Source organism: Heliangelus exortis, chromosome Z (genome assembly GCF_036169615.1).
Source record: "Heliangelus exortis chromosome Z, bHelExo1.hap1, whole genome shotgun sequence".
NCBI lineage: Eukaryota > Metazoa > Chordata > Aves > Apodiformes > Trochilidae > Heliangelus > Heliangelus exortis.
In genome coordinates, this window is record NC_092454.1 from 54,794,168 (window position 1) to 54,819,767 (window position 25,600).

General features: G+C 39.9%; 1 protein-coding gene across 10 annotated transcripts in view; it reads right to left on the reverse strand.

Annotated features, from left to right (window-relative positions):
* The window catches only part of GRAMD2B (GRAM domain containing 2B), a 39,326-nt gene extending 16,246 nt beyond the window's left edge, over positions 1–23,080 (reverse strand). For 4 of the 10 annotated variants that reach the window (XM_071731929.1, XM_071731936.1, XM_071731931.1 and 1 more), the window contains exons 1-4: positions 22,847–23,080; positions 2,809–2,931; positions 624–711; positions 252–318 (exon numbers count right to left, since the gene is read on the reverse strand). In XM_071731929.1, the coding sequence (XP_071588030.1) occupies positions 252–318; positions 624–711; positions 2,809–2,931; positions 22,847–22,971 (403 nt within the window). In that variant the 5' untranslated portion in view covers positions 22,972–23,080. Of the gene's footprint in view, positions 1–251; positions 319–623; positions 712–2,808; positions 2,932–8,716; positions 8,804–14,736; positions 14,812–16,334; positions 17,150–22,846 lie in introns of those variants that run through there. The other 6 variants (XM_071731933.1, XM_071731934.1, XM_071731930.1 and 3 more) reach the window with 6 other exon arrangements.
* Positions 23,081–25,600: the final 2,520 nt, after the last annotated feature.

Genomic DNA, 25,600 nt, shown 5'->3' on the forward strand with positions numbered 1-25,600 from the left:
TCCTCCAGATTACTCTGCAAGGCAGTGCAAAGCAGGCTATAGTGCCTAAAGATTGCCCAATATCTGAAGATTTAGTCTGCAAGATTACAACAAAAACACCCACTGCATTCAGAGGAAAGTCTTGCAGATCTAGGCAGCTGCAGTTTAAGTTTTTAAAATTTAGGGAGTCCCTCCTCTATATCACCAAAGTTGTCAGGTAACAACATTGTCTTAGATCCACAGCCAGCAAGGACAAGGGGGTTAATACTTACTTTGTTTCAGTGGCTCATCAATGGGAACATCTAGAAACAGCTTATGAAAGTGTGCATTTGCCTTCAGCTAAAAAACAAAAAGCCCCACACCCAGAGACACACGCCTTATTAGATATTCTTACAACCAAGTGACTTGTTCAACTTCTTGTATTCCCAAAACCTTCTCATTTTGTCCAAGTGTTTTAAAACAAATCTTCATTTTTGCTATGAGATTATCAAGTCTGTATCCTGCTTTACTCAGTCTCGTAACACACTGATGAAAAAGCAATCTAAGTCCTTATACAACCATGAACTGGAATATTGCTAAACATGGAGGCTCTCACAGTAGTAATGTATTTATTCTTACTATAAATAAAAAAGTCTCTGTCCTACCTGATTTGAGGCACGTTTTTTCCTTTCAATCTTGGAGTCACTCTTGATATCCATTGTCAGGAGTGGACTATCTGTGCTGCTCTTTGTTCTGAAGATTAATAAAGACATTCCGTATAATATAGGTTTCAGGTAATTAGTCTTCGTAAGTTATCAACTGGATGTGTTTTTCCATGAAACATATTAATCCTTTAATAACTATTACCTGATTTGTCAAGGCTTATGCAGCAATAAAGAGTATATCTTATTTTTAAACCATACTAGCCCTCACCAAAGGTCTCTCCTTAATTTAGAAGGAACATCCTAAATTACTAAGTTATTTTAAATGAAGTTTTAAAAAAGTTTAAAAATTCATTAACTTGTAAAAATTTCTAACAGTGCTTAGCTCCACCTTAATTTTTTTTCTGGACATGTACTAGTATACTAGTATTTCTAGACATGTTATTCACTAGTGCAAGAGAAACTAAAACTTAGTAGCTGAGAGTCCAAGATGGTGTACTGAAAGCCATGACTTGTACTACAAAATGTAAGATCATTTGGAAAGTGCACTAAGAAGAAACACAAGTGCACAAGTTAGAGGATGTCAGTGACCTGCTGCAGTGCAATCATCATGAAGAAAGCATAACCCAGAGATTAAATGGAACTGAAAATTAGAATTGTGAAGTAAGCACAGCTCTAGCCAGTCATACTGCAAAAAGAAAACCAACCAAAAACCCAGCATCTTTAGAGGAGGAGAACAAGGACAGAAGAAAATCTCTGCGGATGGCCAGGAAAGCAAGTTTTCTTTGTTTTATATAGGAGAAATTGATGACATGGACTGTTCGAAAAAACAGAGGTGGGATAAGAGTGCTTCATAAATTAGGAAGAGAAAACCCCCTGAAAGCTATTTAGCACAGAACAATAACGTAAAAATGAGGTTAAGTTCTAAAAAAGAGCTAGCTCTTTTTTAGTGACACTCAAATGCACACTAAAAGCAAATACAAATCACAACACACAAGTCCTACACTGAATGATGCTCTTTCAACAGGGAAAGAAATGTGTTACAAATATTTCAATTCAGTGCACCTATCTTGCACAGTAAGTCATCTTTGCTTTCCTAAAAGTTCAGATGTCCAGTAAAGAACTGTAAGGGTGAGAGGAAGACAACTCCTAAGTATAATAGAAATATAGTTGGATTTAGGAAAGAGATTGTACAGAACAACTGATAAAGAAAGCAGGGGAACTGGCTGCATATCTCAGGTGTTCCCTCACAGAAGAAAACTCTAAAGCACATGTACCTGTCTTTTTGAGTCTGAAAAGTGTAGGTCAAACTGAAATGATTAGTGAGTCTTAGAATTTAAACCAATCTCTCACTAGCATACAGTTAGTTACATTTTATGTGAGACGTGAGACTGGAAGGAGAACTTTCAAAAAAAAATCACATATTTCTTCAATATCTTCTCCTCAAAGATGCTTCAATAATTTACAGGGTTTTTTTAATATGTGCCTTGTTACTGCTGACTTCTGCATTGGCTGCTCAGTTGACAAAGCGAAAAGGATGAAGGGATGCAAACCTTGTATTCAAGCCATCCAAATGGGATTTTGGTACTATTTAATTTTCTTTTACTTTCAAATTCATTCCAATTCTCCAACAGAGGAAGAATGACTGTTTTTGCAGAGGCATTACAATAATCTGATGCAATATACAGAACAAAGTGCAAAACCAAAACTTTTGTCATAGCTTTACCATGGACAATCAGTATTTCACCAGTGTTCTGGGGACAGCCTAGGACTCAAACTGGAGCTCAGTCTGACTGCCTGTCAACTTGACTGGGAAAGGGATGAAACTAGCAGTGATGCCAAAGAGTGCAAATGAATTTTTTCCTACAACAGGGAAGCTAAGTCAGTCCAAAGTCTAAATTACCACTACTGTGACTACTTTGTGGTGGGTAAAACACAGCAACTCCTGGAACGTGGCTCTGATTCCTGTTTATGTGTATAGTGTGCAACCTAACCCACAACTGTTCACAGAATCATCTGGGTAGGAAAGGACCTCTGAGATCATCAAGTCCAACCCTTAGTCCACTACCACTGTGGTTACTATTGTGATTACTGTTTTCTGGTAAGTCGTGCTACTCAGCATATTGAATGGGCTGTAACCATTCTTATTATCTAACTAGAAGAAAACTGACAGCATTTCTGACATTACCTAGCAATGTCAACTTTTTTCCGGTCATCAAAATACTCCATTTCACTGGTAGGGGTCTGAGGCAATCCAGTAGGTGACTTTCCTGCCTTTCTTTTTTCATCTGTTCCATTTTCTCCATCTGAACTGCAGAGGGTGAAAGGAAAAAAAAAAAAAAAAAAAAAAAAAAAAAGAGAGAAAGAATAAGAGACAGAAATATGTATTGCAGGATTCATACCAATGTCAAATACCACTGCAATGTTGACAATACAGAACATACTAAAGAACAAAATTATGACATATCTTTTATACTAAGGTCCTGAAAAATCATCATCTACTGAATTGACAGTATGATACATCTGAATGGTATTCTGGATTACAGAACTGGAATTTCAGCAGTGAAGAGAAGAAAACTGAAATACTGCTGTGAGTACTTCCAGAGCTCATAAAATTTGTAGCTCTAGCTTCTGTTCCAAAGAGAATGTTTTGTTAGGAAAAATACATTCAGAACTCAATACCTGATGACTAATGGAAATTAAATTGATTGGCAAGTTGGGAGAAAAACATCTTGCATGACAGAACCTACTACAGTTTATGTCACAGGACAAAAGACACATAATTTTGCCTTACTGGTACTGGGACTTATTCTCGAGGGATCTTACATTTACATACTGCATCTATTTCCTTATCTAATCCTTCCTCAGCCCTTAGCACTCCACATCACAGATGCACTAATCATACCTTGTGTACGCTGTAAAAGGTTACAGCAGTAATAAATTAAGTGAAGAAAGAAACCAAAGTGTTTCTCCATTGCTTCAATCTTGGATCAGGGCTGCACAAGGCACCAGCTTTTATTTATAAAGTAAAATTAAATGGGCAATTCAAAGGGTTTAAGTGGAACCCAATCTTTTGCTCGAAAACCCAAATATTCTGTTTTATGTGGTTTGAGACTTTACACAGAGAGAACTGCAAAGCCAGGGTGTTCTCACAAGTGTCAGGGAGCTTGTATTCGAAGTCTGCAAATCCTGGAAATGTCTTCGTCCTCGTCTTGCTATTATTTTTTCTGTTCCCCAAACTCTTGGGTTTCAAGGGAGACCAGAGAACACCAGATACCCATGGGTAGAGGAATGGGGTGAGGTAAAATTGTCAGCTTCAATCACACTTGCATTTCAAAAGAGCAGCACAGCATGGAAATTCCCAAGTGGATTAGACCACATGACACTGCACAATTTTAAAGATATAGTTGCTAGAGTCTGGAGCCTGACTCGTGTCCATCATTGAGTCAGAAAGCCTTCTGTTCTTATGCAGCAATGCTGTTGACTCATCAGAACATCCTGTATCACGCACGACACTTCTGTACTACAAATTTGTTTCAAAAATACCTATTGAAATAGGTTTTTGTCTTCACTTACACCTGCCAGCATAGTTAGACATTTTATTACTCTTAACCACTGCTACTTACTTCTCGTATCCCCTTTTCTCCCAGCCATAAATTAAATCCCTACTTTGCACTTAAACCTATAAGCCCATTCTATCCTGTCTGTCTTCCCTATTAGCCACTACTGTTCCTGAACCTCTAGTGTCTGAAATCATTCTCTCTAGTTGCTTTCAGATGGTGGAGAGCTAGAGCATCTCAACACACTAACCTTCCTAACTACCGTATGTGGAAATGCTGAGCTACCTCCTGCTGTTTACTCCTCCAGGATCCTCTTCTGCAGCTAAGAACAGGGTGAATGCACCCTAATGTTGTAAGAGTCTCCCCAAGCCCCCAAAACATCAGGAGAATCACCTGTTTAACACACACGGCTGGCAGCAGCAATCGGGTGCATTCCTACTAGCTTGCTATGTCCACCCTTTACCCCACCTCCTCTATGACGTCTTCATATAATGAAAAACTAAGTAAGAATTTGTCCTCACACTTCTGATAACTATAGCTCCACACAGCAGCTAAATACCTAGTAGGTCTGCTTAATAGCAGAAAATTCTCAGTTGAATGTCTGGAGAAGTAAAGATCACAAATGTAACCAGTACAATGTTGTTTATCAAGTCACAAGCAAATTAAAGCACTCCTTACATTTTTGTGTGCGAGTCATAATTCATAAATGCTTTATAAAAAGAGCACAAAAGTCAGCAATCCATGGACAAAAAAAACAATTAGATCAAGTGCACTTCAAAAACAAATTGATACTGCAACTTTTAGGAATACTTGCGTTTAATAAATTGTATTTGCAAGCACTGGGGCAATGCATGGACCTGATATTCTCGTTTCCATCCTCACAAATTCTGTGATTCATCCACGCATTTTAAGTCTGAGGAACTTAATCTCATCTGATTTGAATAGTTTCTGTGAAACAAAAACTTTGACAGACAGGTGTATCAAGCTCCTCATACTATAGAAAGCTTTTTGAATTTCAAAAGTTTTTTTTTGTTTGGCACTAATCTTCTCCATGACATGAAAAACTCACACTTCCTGTGAAAATTATGCTGTTGTACTAATGAGCATTTTTTAAGAAGAAAAAAAATAAAGATAGAAATCAAGAACATAAACTTTTCTCCTGTTGACTTCAAAACTGTGAATAAGAAGCACTGAACAGAAATAATGGGAGAGAGACATGCAAATAAACCACAGTTTGGAAAATGAGCTTCAAAGAAGCTCATTTTCTTTGACAAAGCCACTGTAGTCTTACCAGATACAAACATTTCTCAGGCATATGTAAGAGATGTCAAAACTCCAGAACTGCACCACTGTTACCATTTTTAATTCCCCACAACACACAAACCTTTCCACAAAGCTTTTTTCAGATCAACCCCAAAGGAGATCTACTATACCCAGTCCACACAGTTAACAGGTCTAAAAAGCTCAGAAGCCACAATAACTTGAGATAAACAAGTCTCCATGGTCGAAAACCTGCAGATTATGAGAGATGTTAGCTACAACTTTCAAGTGTTTGCAAAACTTTAGCCAAATCATTATTTCCCTTGGGATGAACATGAGTCACCACTGCTGCAACATTACCTTTGTGGATGGAACATACATATTGGATCATCATATTACCTTAGCAGTCCTGTTTCTCCTTCTTTGCTTCTTTTTTAGAAAAAAGATTAATTTTGCAACAGCAGTTAGGCTGGTGTGTTGTTGCAAACTATCAACAAAGAGTGTGGAGTAATTTCTTTGCTACTGTCCACAACCATACTCAATACAGTATAAGCGGAAATACCCCTCACAAATACAATGACATTCCGTTTATTTTGGTTCTGGTGGGTAGCTGTTTGCAGACCAAAATTTTTTCACAGAAGAATCAAAGTAGAGTGAAAGGCCCAAATACTAAGAGATAGTGTTATTTAAACCAGACTTATTCCCAGACATGAGTCTATTCAGGTAAAGGAATTGGTTATTCTTACAGAAGCTAAAAGCTAAAGTGAGACACTCAAACATTTCTGGATGCCAAAATCAAGATGACAGACAGGTAGGCTTAAAAGCACAGGAGAGCAAGCAGGATGAAGAGATTTATTTAGGCAGCATCCAGGAGACATACAGGCAACAGGCTTCAAGCAGAGATGACTGCAAGGGGATAAAATGAAATCTGCTAATGCTTGAAAGGACACCCTGCTAAGCATGCTGCAGGCCAGAGACATAAAGTCTTAAATCTTATTTCAGAAAGTATGTCCCATCATTCCACCGAACATCTTTTCTGTGCCACACCAGCCTGAACAAACCTTTTTCGGATGTGTAAGCAGAATCTGGAGTGTTTTCTCTGATAAGCTTGCTTTCATAGCTTATGCCATTGAATTATTTCACCCCTGGACTGAAGAAAATACCTTTTCCACTGTAAGCTCTCCTGTTGTCCTCTTCACAGCATATTAGAGTGGTCTCAGTACTGGATAAACTAAGAATAGTGCTCAAGTCAATGTCTGATTCTACAATGTCTTGTCACTCATAGATAAAATGCCCCAAGTAGCTCTACAGCCATGCGCCAATGTTATGGGGCACATGGCACAATTTATGGGAGAAAATAAAACTCCTAAACAAATATGACTCAGAATAACAATACGACCAAGTATCACTTCAATGGAAAGCCAAATACTGACTACCATTGAGACTACAAAACTATATATGAGAAATTGTGCTACAGCTTCCCTAATCACAAAGGAGCAGAGACCTGCTTTAACAGCTGCTGTAATAGACATTGAGGGCAGCCATAATATATACATTTTGTATTTGTGTAATTCTATATACTTAGTACAATAGCTTGAACTTAAGGCTGAAAAGTGAAGGAAGTAAAACAGCTGATCTGAAGGATGGCAGTTCTTACAGATGTATTTATACCAAATACGGAGAGCTACAAAGCGTTAATGACAGAGCAGAGATGTGAAACCCTGCATGAGAGAAAGGGTCAGTTTGTTATGAATAGGTATGAACCAGACTGAGATTTAACTACTTAAGGTTGTCCAAGGAGCAGGCTAATTAGCTTCTCATGAGATCACTGACAAGCACAGCATAATGGAGGCAAAGTTATACAGCTGCACATTAACTGAATATACGCATATGGATGGGCAGACATGCATATGCACCATGTGCTTCTCTGTGCATATTAAGTATGAAATCAGGTCTGCAGGCACAGGTGGAATCTCAGTGTCAGCTAGCACCAAAAGTGGAACCAACCCAACTGTTAAACACTTTTTTAAAATTGTGAATCTTCTGTTATATATCAAGGTCAATATTTTCAGAAAGATTGATTGTGTTCTATTTCACAGCTATCTCTTGGAACACAATTACTCATATGTGAGTAGTTTCATATGTCTGTGTTTTTATATCTTTATTAAAAAGATGAATGAACAGAAACCCCTCCAAAACTGTTGGGTTGTGTAAGTCAGTTTTTTCCTTAGCTGAATAGACATTTCACTTAATAACCAGATCAAGTTTCACACCACCTTACCACTTGGACATCAGCAAGATCACCGTGACACTGCAGACGTCATTAGTAAGTATGTAAATTCTCTGCTCTAAATACCATCTATTATTAACTGGCTGTGTTCCCTGTCTAATCAAAACCAGACTGCTATCAAGTTCCACTGAAAAAAAAACAACCAAACAAAAAACCCAGAGAAGAATTCTGTGTGCTCTGAAACACGAGACACCATAACAAGATATTTTATTAAGTTAACACTAGAACAGGAACATAAGACATTTAGCTGTCTTGTCTTTTTGTCTTTTCCATTCCAGATACCGCCTTCAAAAATCAAGCAGAGGCCCTCGGATGTATCTTCACTCAACCTCACAGGATTCCTACAATGCTGATTTGATGGGAGTCTCAGCAGAGTGACCAACAGCTACATATCTGAACATAGGCATGGGCAAATACAGCACATGCCATAAATATTCTCAACAGACACGTTGCTTAAAAATACATCAAGCAAAAGACTTAATGGGAGACATTTGCTCACATGTATTTTGGTCTGGAGCATGTGTTCTTTCCATTCTCCAACTTGCTAGCACTTTTGTTTTTCTGTATCCTAGCTCCAGACTCCCTTAGCTTCTAACACTGAACAAGACAAAAACCAGGATCACAGTTCCTACTGAAAAGGAAGGATGCAGCCTCACATCAGACCACATTTTTATCTTTAACTTCCAGAAGTAGCAGGGAAAAGGGAAAAGAAACGGGAAATCCTGCTATATGACTTGTTCAGGCTGAAGAGGTGGGCAAAGGCAGTCAAGTGTCAGGTCGACCAATTGTTCTATATCAAATTCAATAAAGATACATACTACACCTATACACAAGCCTCATGTTCAGTAAAATCTCACAGACATCTCTCAATTAAATCTCTGTAACTCAAGCAGAAACAACACACATCTCTTTCTGGAACAACACAAGCACCTTGACAAATGAGGCCTGATTACTAGAACGTAAGCATAAAGCTTTGGCCCCATTACCTGAAGCTACATCTCCATTACTCAGATCACAAACTTCAGAGCAACATGCCTCTGCTTGATAGAAGATTTGGCTGTCAGTTTTCCAGACTGAATTATTAAAAAAAAAAAAAGAAAAAAAAGCAAACACCAGCAATTATACTAACTTCTATTAAGAATGCAGAAGAGTTAGAGATTATAGCAGAGGAGACACTATGTGTTTTAATTAATGTACAGGGTAGGTAGGAAGGAAACATTCTGGTTCTTCAGACAGGATATATACAAAGAGAAAGATGGTTGTGATTGATCATGTAGCAGTCTCTCTGAGAGCTGTCTTTGACAACAAACAGCCTACAAGCACTAATGAGATTTCTTAGTTCAATACTAATTGAGCAGAACAAATTCAAAGTAGGTATTTCACAGTATGCCAGAATACAACACTTTTTGCAGGTTCCCCAACAAAACCAGTATACAGACAGGCCTAATGCAAAACACTAACAGAGACCACATTGTATCAGTCTACCCTGTTTCATCAGACCTTACATCAAGGATAGGAGTGGGTCAAAGCAAGATCATTTCTGCTGGAGGCTCACTGTTCACCAAGGGTCTGGCAGTGCTGAATTTCCCTTAATTATCTTTTCAGCTTACAGTTTTTCTTACAGACCTAGTTGTTCATGGACAAGGCCACAACAATGAAGATAATCTAATACAAAAGCTATTATTTCACAGTAAAAAATAGACACTTCAACAATGGGTCTGACATAAATCAGAACAGCGCTTTTGACTGCAACACTACATATATGGAATCATTTTTCTTCTGAAGACTTGGAAAAAAGTATTCTTAGAATCAGATGTGACACGTAGTTTGCCAGATCACTGCTGGAGCCAGCTGGACTTGTTATTTTCTGTGCCACCAAACTGTTGAATGTAAATACTCAGCAAGTCTCTTTATTCAGCGTGACCTTTCCACTGTTCATGTGCTGTCCCCTACAGCAACACCCTTCTCTCCTATGCTGCTCGTAGCATATTTACATGTACTGTAAAATTTCACAAAATGAAATGGGCATATATATAATGTTGTTTAATGGACTTTGGTACTATAACATTCCTTTTTGTCCAGGAAAAGGCTCCTAAATGGTTCGTCTTGAAGTAGTATAGCATAAATGATAGCTACAAAATTGCCATCAATTACCAGTAGTATCCATTTCTGGAGCCCCCAGCATAAGAGGGGCATAGAGCTGTGAAGGGACTTTTTACAAGGGTTTGTAGTGATAGGACAAGGGGGGGTTAAACTGCAAGAGGGCAGATTTAGGTTAGACTTTAGGAGAAATTCTTCACTACAAGGGTGGTGAGACACTGGAACAGGCTGCCCACAGAAGCTGTGGATAACCCCTCCCTGGAAGTGTTTAAGAACAGGTTGGATGGGACCCTGATAAACCTGGTTTTGTGGGAGGTGTCCCTTCCCACAAAGGGGGGATGGAACTAGATGATTTTCAAGGTCCCTGTCCCTTCCAACCCAAACCATTCTATGATTCTGTGATCAAGAGTCTTTCATCTTGGTGGTCTACCTTTCCTAAACATCCTAAACAAAGATTCTCAGAGGGCTAACCACTGAAGAATCCACAGCAGGGTGGTGCTTGTAGAGGCCATGCCCAGCTATGGTTATTTTTTTGGGATGGTTGTCAGGAATGTTTTTTCATTTTCATGTTTTTTAAGGTAACTAACTAGAATGCTTCCCCCATCTATCTGTAGATGATGGTTGTCTCTACATCCTCTACTCTGTTTTCTCTGCTGCTTATCAGCTCTCTGTACATTATTTCCTGTCACTATTTCTGGAAGCTTATTAACTTCCGTCATGTTGCTGTGCTTCTTTTTTCAAGGATGGAGGCAGAAACCAGTCAGTGCCAGGTATAAGTTTAGTTACAGGAGTGAATGCTTCAGGACAAGAGGCAACTGTGTTCTCCTTGCACATTCCCTACAACCCATGGTTTTCCATTCTACTCAGGTGTTCCACCTCCCTGTACTTAATGCCAGTACTGGAACAATCACCCTGGCATGACACAGCACACTATGACATTTTCCTAAGAGGAGACCAGAGCCCTGTACAGTGAGATGAAAAGGGAGCACTTGCCCATGCCATTCTAGACTCTCCCACTGACTGCTCCATTAGAGGAAAAATGGATGGTTTAAGTATTTGATTACAGTTTTCTGTAAACAAATATTTGTTTAAAAATATCACAGTAATTTTTGGTAGCTAAGAAATCTTCTAGATACAGCAAGCTCTTTCTTTTCAAGGGGAAGTGGAGAAAGAGGGAAAGACAGTTTGTCCTGACATATTTCTATTATCTACAGAGATATTATTTACTCTGTGATGACAATATCTGGGGAGACTTTTTCTGATCAGGGCATCTGGATCCAGACATCTACCCATGAATTTTTGGTTAAATTAAGCACTACAAAAGAAGTCTGCAAAGATTATTAGGCTGAACATCTGGACTTTCTGGCACCAATGATAACACAAGTCTAAAATAGTTAACTGGAAAGGATACATATGGGCTTGACAACAACAGGGCATGAAGATCATCAGTCCCAGTAGTGATATCCTTAGATAAACACATAATTTCTAACCACACGACTGACTGACACATTTCTGGAGATGGTGGTAAGGTGACAATACTCAGATACTATGTTTATGCATCACCTGTCAAATACCATCAAAAAAATATTTCAGGTTAGCCAGTGAGACACTGACAAAGGAAAAGATTCATGGTGTCTAGTTGCATACAATTTTTTTTAAAAAGCTGATTTTATAACTTAAGCATGTATATGGTATATAAGGTGAATGAAGTTAAAAATAACAAGAAAAAATAGGAACAACTGAAAAACATCACCATGAACAAAGGGAGGTCACTCAGACTGTAAGCCTGTTTACTGTCTCACCTCAAATTTAAATGCTTCACTTTGTAAGCTGTCCTGGTTTGGGCCAGGATAAAGGTGATTTTCTGACTTGTAATTTTGCTTTCAGCTATGTTTCTTGTAAGTAGCTGCACTTGCTGAAATTAACAGCAAGTTTCTCACACAGTGTCTGCTTCTGGGACTGATAATGCTCAATGTTCATAGTTACAGCTAGAGACTGGTGTGCAGAGCCAAGGACGCTGCTCGGTTCTGAGGAATATTTTGCCCTCCGGAAAGAGAGAAGGAGTAAAGAGGTCACACCTACAACCCTTCCTTAGGGACGAATGAACAAGATAAATGACCAAAATTGACCAAACAGAGTATTCCATTCCATACACATCATACCCAGCATAAATTTGAGGGATCATGAGGGTCAAACCCCTTCCTGCTTCCCCTTCCTCCCCTGTCCCTGTTTGCTTCGGCATCTTGGGAGAATTCTGTCCATTCATCTGCCTGTGGTCCTTATCCCTGCCAGCCCATATCTGTGTGTTCCTGCCTCCAGCTCCTGACTGCTGCTGACCCCAAGAGTCCAGCCTGGACTTTCCCAGGGCTGCCCTGCAGCCTTGGTGGTGATGTGAGAGTTATTGGGGGAAAGGGTGGAGGAACATGGTATCAATTTTCTTGTATATTTGTATATATTTAGTAATTTTTTCCTTTTTATCCTTAGTGCTTCATTAAAGTTGTGTAGTTTAGCTTCCAACCCATAAGTCTCTCTCCCTTATTCTCTCTCCTTTCTTTATCAGGGAGGGGAGGGGGATTAATAGAGAGCGTCTGTTATTCAGTTTAATTGCCAGGTCAGCATTAAACCGTGACATAAGCCTATCTTACTTTTCTGATCAAGCATTATAATTTCATCTGTAAAAATAAGGAACTACCAGTGAAGAATTAAAAATTATGATACTCAATGTGTTAGTATCTTAATCCACTGGAGTACAGAATATCAACAGTGTAGGCACATACTTACATTTTGGTCTTTCAAAAATAAAAAACAGTAGATGTTTGCCTGATGGAAAGCAGTTAACCTGGATCAAAGCTGAAATAAAACTTACACTCAGTAATAAATACCCACCCCTTTTTCCTCTGATTTGGTACTTCTCTCAAGTAAGAGAGTTTAGGAAAAAAAGTTAGTGAGTTGTGATTACACCCAGGCCAGCTCTTTGACTGCCTTTTAACTTACCAACTGATAAATAGTTATTAGGAAACATGTTATGGCAACATAACATGTCAGGCAAAAAAAACCCACAAAAATCACTTTTCTGAGAAGTATGTAACTCGCCTGCAAGCATTCTGTACTGCTTGCAGTACCTTTCCCCAGTATATGCAATGTGTTCTTGTTAAAATAAAATAAAAATTGTTAAAAATAAAATAAATTAAAATCTAGAGCTTTTCATATCTTCCAGTGTCTTAAGTCCCATCCTTCTTGTTTCTTTAGTTTATGCTCAGTAGCCCCACATTATTTTATGATGTAAATGTAAGGGGACAGAATGTTAGTGGTATCTTACTGTAAGGTAGCTCAGCTCACTGCCCTAACACAGACAGACTGAACTGTACTAAGCCAAATACTACCAGTAGAAATTCAAAAAGTCTATGCTGACTTCAACAGTAGCAAGTGTATGTGAAAGCAGAAGGATGCCAACGTGGAGTATGAACTGCTTGTTAATAAACTTCTGCCATTTCTCCTTCATGTACAACAGTTTTCAGCTACAGAACAACATTTACACCAGCTCTAGTGGAACTGTCAGCTTCTAAGGCAGGTCCAGCACCACCACAAACATAACACACCCCATATTCAAGTTTGAAAAATAAGTATTCTCCAAATACAATGTTTTGGGGTTTTTTTGTCTGAAGTCACAAACTTTTGGCACATCACTGTTTGGGTCTGCATAACAACAGTGCTCGTATTCCACAGAATGTTATCTCTGGGGCTGTACAACCCACACAAACGTACTGCAAAACCTGCAAAGATACAGCTATTGCTAAACATGCCAGAAAAGCCCATTTTATAACTCTGCACGAACATACTTTACTCTTTATGCATAAAGTTTCTTGATCACTGGCAGACAGCCATAGTCTTCTCTTTAATCTTGAAATAAGTGCAAAATAACCTAATGCAACAAAATAAACCCCAAAACTTCTACAAAATCAGTCCTGCAGAAACACCAATGTGCCAGGGCCACCTTTATGGCAGCAGCAGAAACACATGGAGCTATTAAGTCCACCTCTAAAACTGAACAATATCTTAAGCATATCTCCAGGAAATGCAGACTACAGCATAAGTCTCCTCTGAGCTTTGGAAAATATGAAAGGACTCCTTAAGCCTCTATGACTCTGCTAGGATTTTTTTCAAATAGTGGTCTGTTGGTTGCTCTGTTGAGCTCTGTTGGTTGCATATTGCTCCCTGGAAGCACATGAAGGGAAACTCCACCACAACCACACAAATTTATTTACAAAATCTTCTAAAAACAAATCATCAGCAATCCAACTTTCAGCAAGTCCTCTTCTAACTGAAGCAAAACCTAAATTCTGCTCTTGTTCTTTGGCCGAACAATATGCTTTACAGCTTCATCATTTACTTGGTTTCTGAGGTGAACTCACAGTCAAATAAACATGATTGTTTCTCAGAAGGATCCAGCCACCAGTCAAATGGGACTAGCAAATAAATTCCAACTTTGTTTCCAGCCAGCAAAAGCTTAAACAATTTTCTACTTCAAGACAAAAAATTTAAACGTTTTTGCCTACCCCAGTTTTTGCCCTCCTGCTGCCCAGAACAATAATGCTGAATGCTGCAGCCTGCAGTGTAAAAGCTTTTCCCTGCATGACAGCGACCTTTTCCTGAACAGCAACAACTGACAGCTAAAAAAAGTAGAGTCACAGTGAAGTGAGAACTCTTCATTTATCACACAGGTTAAGACTGACCTTGCTTCTACAACTGTAGCAGATTCAACACTGAAATATTAAACACCTGGGGGCAAAACAGAGGGTCAGTTAGCTGGCACACGCACAATGTCTTTGACATAGAGCTTTCTGTACACTGTTTTGGACTCCTAGTCCCATCCTCAAGAGAAAAATCAGACACAGATCTTGCATACCTGAAGAATTTCATTAAGTTCATTGGCATACTTCTGTGCAGAGGATCAGGACCCAAGGCTTGAAGTCAGAAGGCTCTAGAGAAGGTCGGGGAATTATGTCTTATTTGTAATGTGAAGTCACTGATATGACTACACCATACAGGATAAAGGACACTTAGAAGACGCTTTGATTCCTGGTCCTCTAACAAGCGAGTTATTTCTGGCAACAGATTTCACTGCAATACATACCTTGGGAATATACCCATTTAGCAATCAGGGATACAACATTTGGGAAAAAAAAAAAAATCACCCCACAGACCTCAGAATTTCTTTCCAGAGAAAAAGCTAGTTGCTGGTAACTTGTTCACCTTTCTCTTGGAGGCTGTTTAAATCTTTATGATCTTTGGGGAGCATAATCATCCTGTATTAGGAGAAGATTATTACTTATTATCGTTTTATTTTGAGGAGAAAGCCCCAGATTTTTTAGTTTCTTCTTTCACAGACAATTTCTCAAGGAGAATCCTGGGACAGACAAGTCTCATGTGAGTTGGCAGTTCAGTTAGGAGCCACACAGCTGCCTGATTCCAGCAAGATTTTCATGTGATGGTTCTTACCATACAAGCACCTAAACAACTCGAGATCTCCACAAGAAGCTAGACACCAATGCCTGAAAAACAGCCTTTACTCCCTGACTTCCCCATCAACAGTTGGGAAGGTACAGTGGCCTCAGGGAAATGCAGGAGTCCAGCTACTCATTGAAGGGGAAGCCCCTCCATCTTCCATGCCTTCCATCACTTAGCCTAAGAAGACTCTACCAGCTAGCACGGCCTCCTCTTCCTCACAATATATATTATTTCCAGTCTCTTCACCTGCTCAGTTTACCTCTGAGGTTAAAAAGCCTGAGGCCGAGTACCGCTGTGGCCACGCCAGGCAAGGAGCACCTTGGTGAGCCACGCTAAGGCAGGCGAACGCCCGCTGCCTTGCCCGAGTCTATCTTCCCCTCTGTCTGGAACAGAAGACAATCTGAACTCCCTTTTCACTTCATCTCGCTTGCATCAAAGTTTATGAACTTTCGACAAAGTTCTGTGCTTTCCTGGCACCCAAAGGAGAGGATCACAGCTTCCCGCTGGAGCACATGAACACTACAGCAAATGATAAAGCACAGCTGCTGGATTCCTCTGCCACGGCAGAGCATTTCCACGCTGCTGCATGAAATCACTAGCAGCAGTGCTTACACGCCTTGTCTCCTAAAAGTACGACATGGGAGTTTAACGCTGTGCTCGGGGCCGCCTCCTGCGGAGCGCAGATCTCGGCTGAGCAGAAATGTTCCTGCTTATAACTTCAGCCTGTACGCGGACACCCCTTGACTACTCTTCCCAAACCACAACCAAGGCCCAGAGAAGCGAAGCCCCCTCTGTGCCGCCCAACCCAACGCTCGCCGCCCGGGGCGCTTCCCCTCGCCGCTTCGCAGGGCCCAGGAGCCCTCAGGACTTCGCACAGTTACTCTCCGCTGCCGCCCGTCCCCTGCGGGCCGGCCCGGACAGGAGCCGTAGCCCCCGCAGGGCTGCGCGGGGTCCCGGTGGGCTGACGGCCGCCCCCGCCGGAGGGACAGTACTCACAGCCGCAAGGCGCCCCTGTTTTCCCTCCTGCCGGCGGCCCGCGTAGCCTTCAGCTCCTCCGCATCACACCGCTGCTCGGTCATGAGCACCATCGGCACCCCACAGCACTGCACGGCAGGGCACGGCACAACCCCCGGCCACAACACGGCACTCAACCCCGCCTCGACCGCTCCGCCCCGCCCCGGGGTGGGTCCCCGCAGCCTCCGCCGCCGTCCTGGGCCGGCTGAAGCCGGAGCGAGGGCCTGCGGTGGAAAGCTGCTCCAAACCGGTTCTGCCGGTCGGTTTGTGGGACGGGTGCTGTTGCGGGCTCCGTCGGGGAGGTCGGCCCCGCGAGGTGACTGCGCGCCGGCAGTAGACCCAGTAGTCCCAGTCGTCCCAGTCCGTGCTCCGCTCGTGGCCGATCTGTTACGCGCCTTAAATTATTCAGTCAGAGACAACGCTTCCCGCTGGCTGGAACAAAAGATGTCCTTACTGTTCCATACTGTGGGACAGGAGATGCCGTGTCGCACACAGGCGGTGTGAGGAGGGGAGGTGGCAGGGGCCGAGGCCCTGAGGTGAAGGCAGCCGGGTCACAGGGCTGCCTGCCCGGTCTGGGCAGGGGCTTGCGGGGCGGCAGTAGCTGAGGGAACAGCCCTCCCGCAGGTTCCTGCCCGAGCGTTTCCCTGGTGTCTCTGAAGCAGGCTGTATGTAGTCCAAATACAGACTCTGGCCTCCAGACAGCTGTGCTAATACGAACGTCGCTGGTGATGAGCTGATATTTTCATCCGTGACTGCCTCAGGTGTTTTTTTGTTTCTTTCTCTTCAGCAGCACCCCAGGCCGGTTTGGCTGCTCTGGAAGAGACCTGTGTGAGCAAAAAGCAGAGCGAGCATAGCCCTGCCCTGGAGTACCCTGGTGGGGCTGTCACGGCAACTTTGTCCTCTCGGAAATTTTAAATGGCAGCATTTGGCACAAATCATCTCACCTGGCAGATGCAGACTGTCGATGTGCCAATGAAGAACTTTTTTTTATCTGGTTAATACTTGAGTCAGTTTGGTTCCAGTTCAGTTCCACATACTAATATTTTAAAAAAGCAAAGATGGAGGGTGTAATGATTCAACCTAAAGAAGGCCAGCCCTGGGATGAGCGTTCAAAACAACACCTCTAGAAAAAGGTCTATTTTTATTATTTAAGGTGTAAAAATCTATTAATTAAATTAATAATGCAATATATTATGTTTTCTTCCTAACTGACAGACTGGTCACAGGTGGTCAGTGGAGAATAAGAGACTGCTCTCTGATAGGAGACATCAGGGTAGGAGATAGACACTAATGTACATTTCAGTTTAAACTATGTACAAAGCAAAACAATCAACCTTCCAGAGTCATTGTTAGGATTGCTTGCTAGTTACACAGTAGTTTAAAGGTGCAAGAACTATGTATTAGGTATTTTTGCAATATTTTCAGGAAATACGTAAAATGAAAGACGTGTAAAGGCAGAGCTCTGCTATGGCTGCTTGGGCCCACGTCCTGCAGAAAACAGGAATTTTAAAACGGCTGTGTTTCTGGGAGACACCATTAACTAAAGCTTATGTAGTATTTAACACAAAAACTAAGGCACATGTGGAAAAGACATGAATGTAATTTACAAGAAAGATTCTTCAGAAATCTTGCACCTGTGAGACTTTGATTGCTGTCTTCTGCTCCCCTGTGGAGCACTTCAGCAGGTTTGTCACTGCATTGCAGAGCCTGTTCCACCCTCTTATACCAGATGCAACCTATGGCAATAAGAACAGAATAGGCCCCACTTCATCTGTCTAGGTTGTGAGTAGAGCTAAAACTGAAAGAGTCAGAGAAGGGCAGGGCTGGCATCCGGTGTCTGTTTGGACCCAGGACCCTTTGCTGGGATGTAGCAAACTGTGTGAGGTTTTGGGTTTCCTGGTAATTGTTCTCAGATCAGCATGATCAACCAAGGCATACACAGTATGCCTGAGACCAGTAGGAAAAGTAGCTGTCTACCCTTCTTCACATTTTTGGAGGCCTTTCATTGCACTAGAAAGTTGATATTTTAGTCCTAATTTTAGGGCTGAAGGCAGACTCGTGGTTCAATAACTCTTGTGTAGCTTTACCCACTCCAGCAGACCAGTGCTGGAGTAGCTGAAAATCTAACTTTTAGATATTTAGACAAATAACATCAGTTGCCTTTTGAATACTTAGATTTTGAGTCTCTGGCAAATTTAGCCACAGGAGATAAATGCTACCACAGACTATTTTGTTCACTCATCTATAGAGGTTCTATCTACACCACACTATCGCAGTGGTGTAAGAACTGGAAAGGAGCTGCTCCATTCCTGAAGCTGAGTCTCTGTTTTAATTAGTCAAGGTATTTACTATAGAAAAAACTTATATTCAAATAAATTGATTCCTGCAGCCCAGACACTAAAACCAAATCCTTAATATACTTGGTTCTGTGTCATGATATCTGAGCTCTTGACACAGATTTTGTTCTGGGTACGTTTCCCATACATGCCTCTTTGCCTTTTGTTACTATCTGTTAGTGACAGTGGAAGTAATAATCAGTGCCTATAGCTTGTGCTTTTTTGAGAATTTGAAAAAGAAGCTCTCTGGCCACGATCTCAAAGTGTATCTGGCACAGCAGTTCCAGAGTGAGAGGGCATGCTCCTGAGTGGTAAGTCCTCAATGCGAGGATTCTCAGTAATGGGGAAGAGGAGTCCCTTATGTATGGCTGCTTCCACCCATGGTGTGGGTGGAATATATTTGAAAACCTCATTCTTTTATTTTGATATGCTGTAGAAAGTCTTATATTTGGGAAAAAAAAAAAAAAAAAAAAAAAGCACAAAGAACCTTTGTAGTTATAAATGCTCAAGTATACAGATACAGTAAAGCAAGTATGTGAAGACCAAGCTGACACCAACAGAGATGCATTGTTGTGTGAAAATCTGGACTGTGTTTTCTCTAATTGGTGAAGTGCAGATTGGGAAGAGAAAGTGAAATTAGTATACTATAAAATTACTGATTACTGTTTAATGCCTACAGTACCAGTGATGCCAGTAGGGAAAAATTGACATCTTCCTGCTCTGAAGAGACTACATTAAGCCTCAGAGAAGGTTGAGGGTTTGATACTCAGGACCTTCAACATTATCTATAACACAACAAAGGATGAAAAACTAAAGATGAAATAATAGGAACTGTCAAAAAAGTTTAAAGATACATATGAAATCAGAGAAAAGCAGAATGGGGAGAGACTCAATGAATCATCAAATGCATTCCCTATCCCAATGCAAGGCCTGCTATTCCTGACAAAACACTTGTCTAAGTTGTTTTTCAGAGTCAGCAGCATGATGGGTCCAGGCAATCAGTTCCAATCTTTAACATGATTCTGAATCCTTCTTGCTGAAATTTTGTTCAGAAGAAGAAAAAAAATGGGGGGGAAATGGGAGGCAGTTTTTTATTGTTCTTCATATTGAATAAATTAACAAAAGCAGAAGTAAATTTCCTTTAAAAAAAACATGTTTCCATCAAAAAAACCTTCAGAGAGAAAAACTGAGTGTGCAGCTCCTTTCTTGGGTCCAAACAAAACACAAGTGCAATAGAACAATCTTCACAGTTTATGCTACCAGTTGTAATGCAATTTTCTGTTATGCTGCTACATGCAGAGGATAGATAAATATTTGTCACATCACAGATGAAAAGCACAAGTACTGTATTTCATTGATTTATGCATTGCAATGCACCAAATGCTGCCTAGCCAAGATTAGAGTCAAGGACCATTTTGACTTCCATTTCCATGACTTTGCATTTAGGAAACATGCCTCTCCATACTGTACTTTTATTCTGCCCCTTTTTGGGGTTTTAAAAATAATTTTAATAAACTTTACTGAGTACCAATGTTACTGGCAAATAACCTGAGCTTCCCGCTGATTAGTGCTAGGGTTGATGTTAACATACGCATTATTATGATGTTCACAGAGCTGGTGGTCAGAAGTCCTGGTTTAAATTGATTAAGAATTTGCTTTAAAAATTGGATTCTCTTTTTTCAATGTTTATTTTTTTCATCGTAATTCTAAAAATCAGTCAAAACAACAAGGCTTGAGATTTTTCTAAATCCTAGGAGATGCAGGGTGTTGATTCACATTATAGGGCTGGCTCCAAAGTGGAGGTTGAGATCTGTATTGGTTTTGCCAACATTTTGATCTGGACTGCTGGAAAATGTTTTGTTCTAATGTTAGAACAACTCTAACATTCATGCTAATAAACTGTGGCACACATATGTGTCCAATACTTTTATAACTACAAATCTCTGATCTATTATGCATGGCTGATGCTTTGGCTGTATCTCCAGAGTCTTAATTTGCTTCTGAAATCAGTTCTGCTCTGTGTCAGAAATAACATGCTGCCATGGTGATAAACTGTGAGTTTCCCTGTCTGAAATATTAATGACCCCCTGGACTCTGGCAAATTTGTGCTTATCCACATAGTGCCAATTTTAGTGAGGTGAAAACAGAGATATATAAAACTTAGACATATAGTCAGTTTTTGTCATCAGGCATGAAAATTAGGATAAACAAGAGTAATCATTAGTAAAACAAATTTTCTCTGTGGATACATCTTCATCTATGGGAAATACATTTTAAGTAAATGGGACTGCACTGAAAATAATAATTAAAATGCAGAGCCTGCTTTTTCTGAAAAGCATTTCCCCTGATTATTTGTTTCCATTAAACACATGGAAAGCAAGTTTTGTGAGAGACTAGTCCATTGTGTGGAGTCATGCATTCTTACTAGATCATGCAGTATTTACAGCCTGCTGTTCCATCTTTTCTATTGATAAAGTAGGACTTTATAACCAAATTGCCCTTCTTACTGAAACAGCAAATCGGTAAACTGGATTTCTAGAAGTCCTGCCCCTTCTACCTGGTACTTGGCAGGCAAGCTGATTATTGAGAAATCTGAGGCAAAGGACTCTGGTCTTTGTTAGGGCTGATCACATTGCTGTCAGAGCATATATGGTAATGCTTTTTGTGCACTGGTTATCTAGTGGTAAATAAAAAAGTGTGTAAATCTGTCTGCACAGTGTTCTTGGATGGACAGAGAGAAGAAGGCAAACTTTCTATTGCCCGAATTAGAAATTGTTAAACATCACCTACTTGTTTTGAACCCTGCATATACCGCTGTAGGTACTTCTGTCCCATGCCTAATCAGAAAAGGAGATTAACAGAGACATACAAAACACATATGAATGTTGTTTTAAAGAACAGGCTCTAAGAAAGAGGCTCTGAAAAGGTTTTAAAGAACAAGCATAGGATTAGTTCTACAAAAAAACCTTTGAGAGCTCTAATAAAATTTATGATTGCTTATGATCTGTTCAAACTGCTGGGCATTATCTCTCTGACATTTGAATTGGAACAAAGATCATCATGCAGATATAATATTAACACTCCCTTCCCATAACATTTTAAAAGAGGAAAATCAAGGTCAGCAGACTTATTAATTCTTGTGACCCAATTAGTGGTATGAGCTGTCACCCCATATAAGGAGTTTGTGCACAGCTACAAAGAAACACAATTCAGTCACACAAAAATTATGTTCCTTCCAAATCACTCTTAAGGGTGGCTGAGTACTGAGCAGAAACTAAGGACAGCTCTTGATAAAAAATTTTCAAATTGGTTGAAAACCAATGTAAGTCTAAAGCTGTTTTGAGTAGCTTTTTAAAGCAAGTTTTTTCAGAGTGGGGTGACATAAACACTACTGATGTTTGCTTGTCTTGTCCGTGCAGTAGATGGGGAAGGTGTCAGTAGCTCTCCCAACATGGCCTTCCTTCATTTATTTGTGCTAAAATGCACTTGGTTTACCCCATACTCTTCATTATATTGAACTCCACCTCAATGTGAGTCTGCAGTCCAACAAGTCCACCCTCCCAAAGTAAGAAAACAGATTTCTTCTTAAAAATTGTATGTGATTATTCTGATTGCAAACCATTTAGCAGTATTCATGCAAGCATTCAACTTTGATCCATTAGTGCTCTTTGTGGTTATGATAGCAATTCTCTTGAAACAGAATTTAATAAACATAAAGTTTCTTGTAGGCCAGAATACACAAAAAGTATTTTCTTAAATTCCCTGTTCTAACAAAACTTACATTTATTCTGTATACAGATCCACTCATGTATAGATAGCATCAGATGACTTCGCACAGGACATTTCAAGACTTGAGTTTATTAACACTGCTATGCTCATTCAAAGCTCTGCTTCAGTGTAATAGATAAGGAAAGCGAGAACAAGTCTGCTGTAATACCTAAAAAATGCCCCTGTTACCGTAGCACTCCCCAGTGCAATTACTAATATTAGTGAAATTATGTCTGCATGCATTGCTTCCCTCCTCAGGGTATTTTCACCACTGTGTTCGTCCCAGTGCCCTCCTGTGTTTCTGCCCTTCGCCTCCCTTTCTGCACCTGCCCTCCCACCTTCTCCCCCCCATCAAGTATATACAAGACACAGAAACACACTGGTATTTACCTTAAAAACACGGATCCAAAACTCTCTGTAGGACTGACTGGAGAGTCATTACTTGACTTTTGGAAGCTGTTCTGACTTTCAGAACAAAAAATGGAGTCCTCAAGAGAATTCCCTTTTTTCTTCATTTTAATGGAGCTAAAGGTAATTAGGATTAGGTAAATTCACTTCGGGAGCAATCCTTCATACACACAGATTTTCACTGCAGTAGGAAGTGCAGTCTTGATATGAGTCCAGCTCAGGCTAGTTTTAAAAAATCAGTTAATGAGTAACAATGTGACATCATAAGGTGTGTTTTTTTTCTGTGGCACTTGTAGGCTTACTTGGAAACGAAAGTCATGAAATCAAGGTACTCTCTGTCTTTGGGAAAAGAGACACTGTAAAAGAAGAACTCTCATCAAATGGTGTTTCATTTTTGGTACAAACCTGTAACATCGCCTGTTATAAATTCTATTTCATGAATTATCTACCTGTCTCTAATTATCCAATTGGATAACATAACAGTTAATCTTTCAAAAGTGACTATATCCAGCCCTCCTGACATGTCACAGTTATTACATTACACTTCTCCAGTGACAAATTTGTGCACATGCATGCATCTAGCTGCTGTAAAATTGAGTCCTTTCAAATACTTAAATACAGATGTTTTAATTCTCAATGCACCAAAAAACAACTAAGCAAAACCAGTTTGCCTAACCATTTCTTTTTTCATAGGAATTGGCTAACATTAACTACAAGCTTACACAGTGTGCTGTTTATTGAATATGACTACAATTAGGTTAGTGAAAACAGTGATAAACAATGTTTCTTTAGATTGCAAGTCCTTATATAATACTGAATTCACACCCCACTGCTAAACGTCTTTTGTGGTCTGCTTGGTTCTAAGGGAACAAACTGACTGTTCTAAGACTGAACAAACATTGAATGTAGCATTCTCTTTCTGTTCTCAGCATCTAGATATACATTGTGAAACAATCCAAATGCATTTGGACTGTTCCCAGGTTTTACTTATGAGCTCAAAGATACCCAGTTAAACAATGATGTCTTTCTTAATTTTTAAAATATTTTTTTTTAGAAGTGGTTTATGGTTTCATTGCATGACTGTTTTTTTAAAGTATAAACTTTATTTTGATTAGTATTAAGCAAATTACTGAAATCTGGAACTGTTAAAATACAGGATTAGCATAATAGCTAAGAAGCAAAGTTAGAGATGAAAGAGCAGTTTCTTTGGAAGTGAAAATTCCAAATAAATGTGAGAAGTCCTGAGAGAAAAAAAGATAGAAAAAGAATGAAATATTCACTCTTCATCATCTTAGGTATTCCCTTTGAAATGGAAAAAAATTGACACTTGAACTTAGGAAGAGTATTTAAGTTGCTTGGAAATAATTGAGTTGAATTTCTTATTTGTCAAATGTCTTCTTCTTAAATCTCCTTCAGTGTCAATGATGCATATTATTGGTTTCTTGCTATCTAGCCCTTTTTGTTATTCTGATTCTGCTGGATCCTGTGAGGTCATAGAATGTGAACACAGGACTAGCTATCTAGGCAGAGTTTGTACTTTATTCCTTCTTCATAAAACAAGTAATATAATCTTCAACAAATGCTGTAAACAAAAGCATTTCCCTCTAGTCAGAAGGAAAATTAGCCTTGGCTCTGTTGTGTTGTTCACATATAACCACTTAGGACAGGAATTCTTAATTCTTTTCAAAGAAACAAACATCCCTAAAACTGATTAGAAAACTTAAGTGATGTAGTGAGCTCATAAATCATTAATACTAAATATTTATCTTTTAAAACAACCTATTTGTATAGTAAAATATAATGAAAATCCAACATTGAAAGTCAGAATGGCAAATATGTTCTTTCTCTATGTAAGCGCAAGTACAGAGAGGGAATATTTTTGCAGGAACATTTTTAGCAAGGAGCAATAATGACATGATTCCTTCCTTCAAGTTTATGCATCTTTGCTGTTGTCCACAAAATAGTTAAGTTCTCTTACAGAGCACTGTGCTTCCCTCTAAACTGCTGTTTTCCATCATATGTTACCACACAGTAAGTCTGTGATTTTCCAGACCACATCATGGATGAATGCCTGTACTGAAGGACTTCTAGGTTTGCCCATGCTAGTGCTTTAGTCACCTGGTCAGGTACTTAGCTGATGAGTTAAATGCTCTTGTGGCTGGTACTACTGAGCTAGTTTAAGACTAGCTCAAGCCTGACTACATAGAGTCATAGAATAATTCTGGGTGGAAAAGACCTTTTAGATCAACAACTCCAACCATAAACCTAATGCTGTGAAGTTCACCACATGCACTTTGGTGCAGTGACTTTGGTGTTATGTATGGCCATGTGTAGCAAAACAAACAGGTTTGTGTGACTCTTACTACTGCTCCTATTTAAGAGAGCTCACTTTTCCTGAGTGTTGCAGCACTAAATGCCTGAACTGATGGGAAGAGAAGCAGGCCTGCAAGATGGATTCTGGGTGGAAGCAGAGAGATACAGTGATGGTAGTGGTGGCATTTTATACCCAAGGGATGGAGCTTTCCTCTCCTTATTATAAGGTCTAGAGAAACTGAATTTACTGTTGATTTCTAGTGCCTCTGCATGACTGTGAGGAACAGGAGACGGTAGTTGGTAGTTAGGAGCCCTAAATAAGCCCCTTGATGATGCCTCTATAAAAGGTCAGATTTGATTTCATGCCAGGGGATCTAAGCTGATCTAAGCTCAATGCTGGGATTGCCCTCTTGTCTAGGGTTA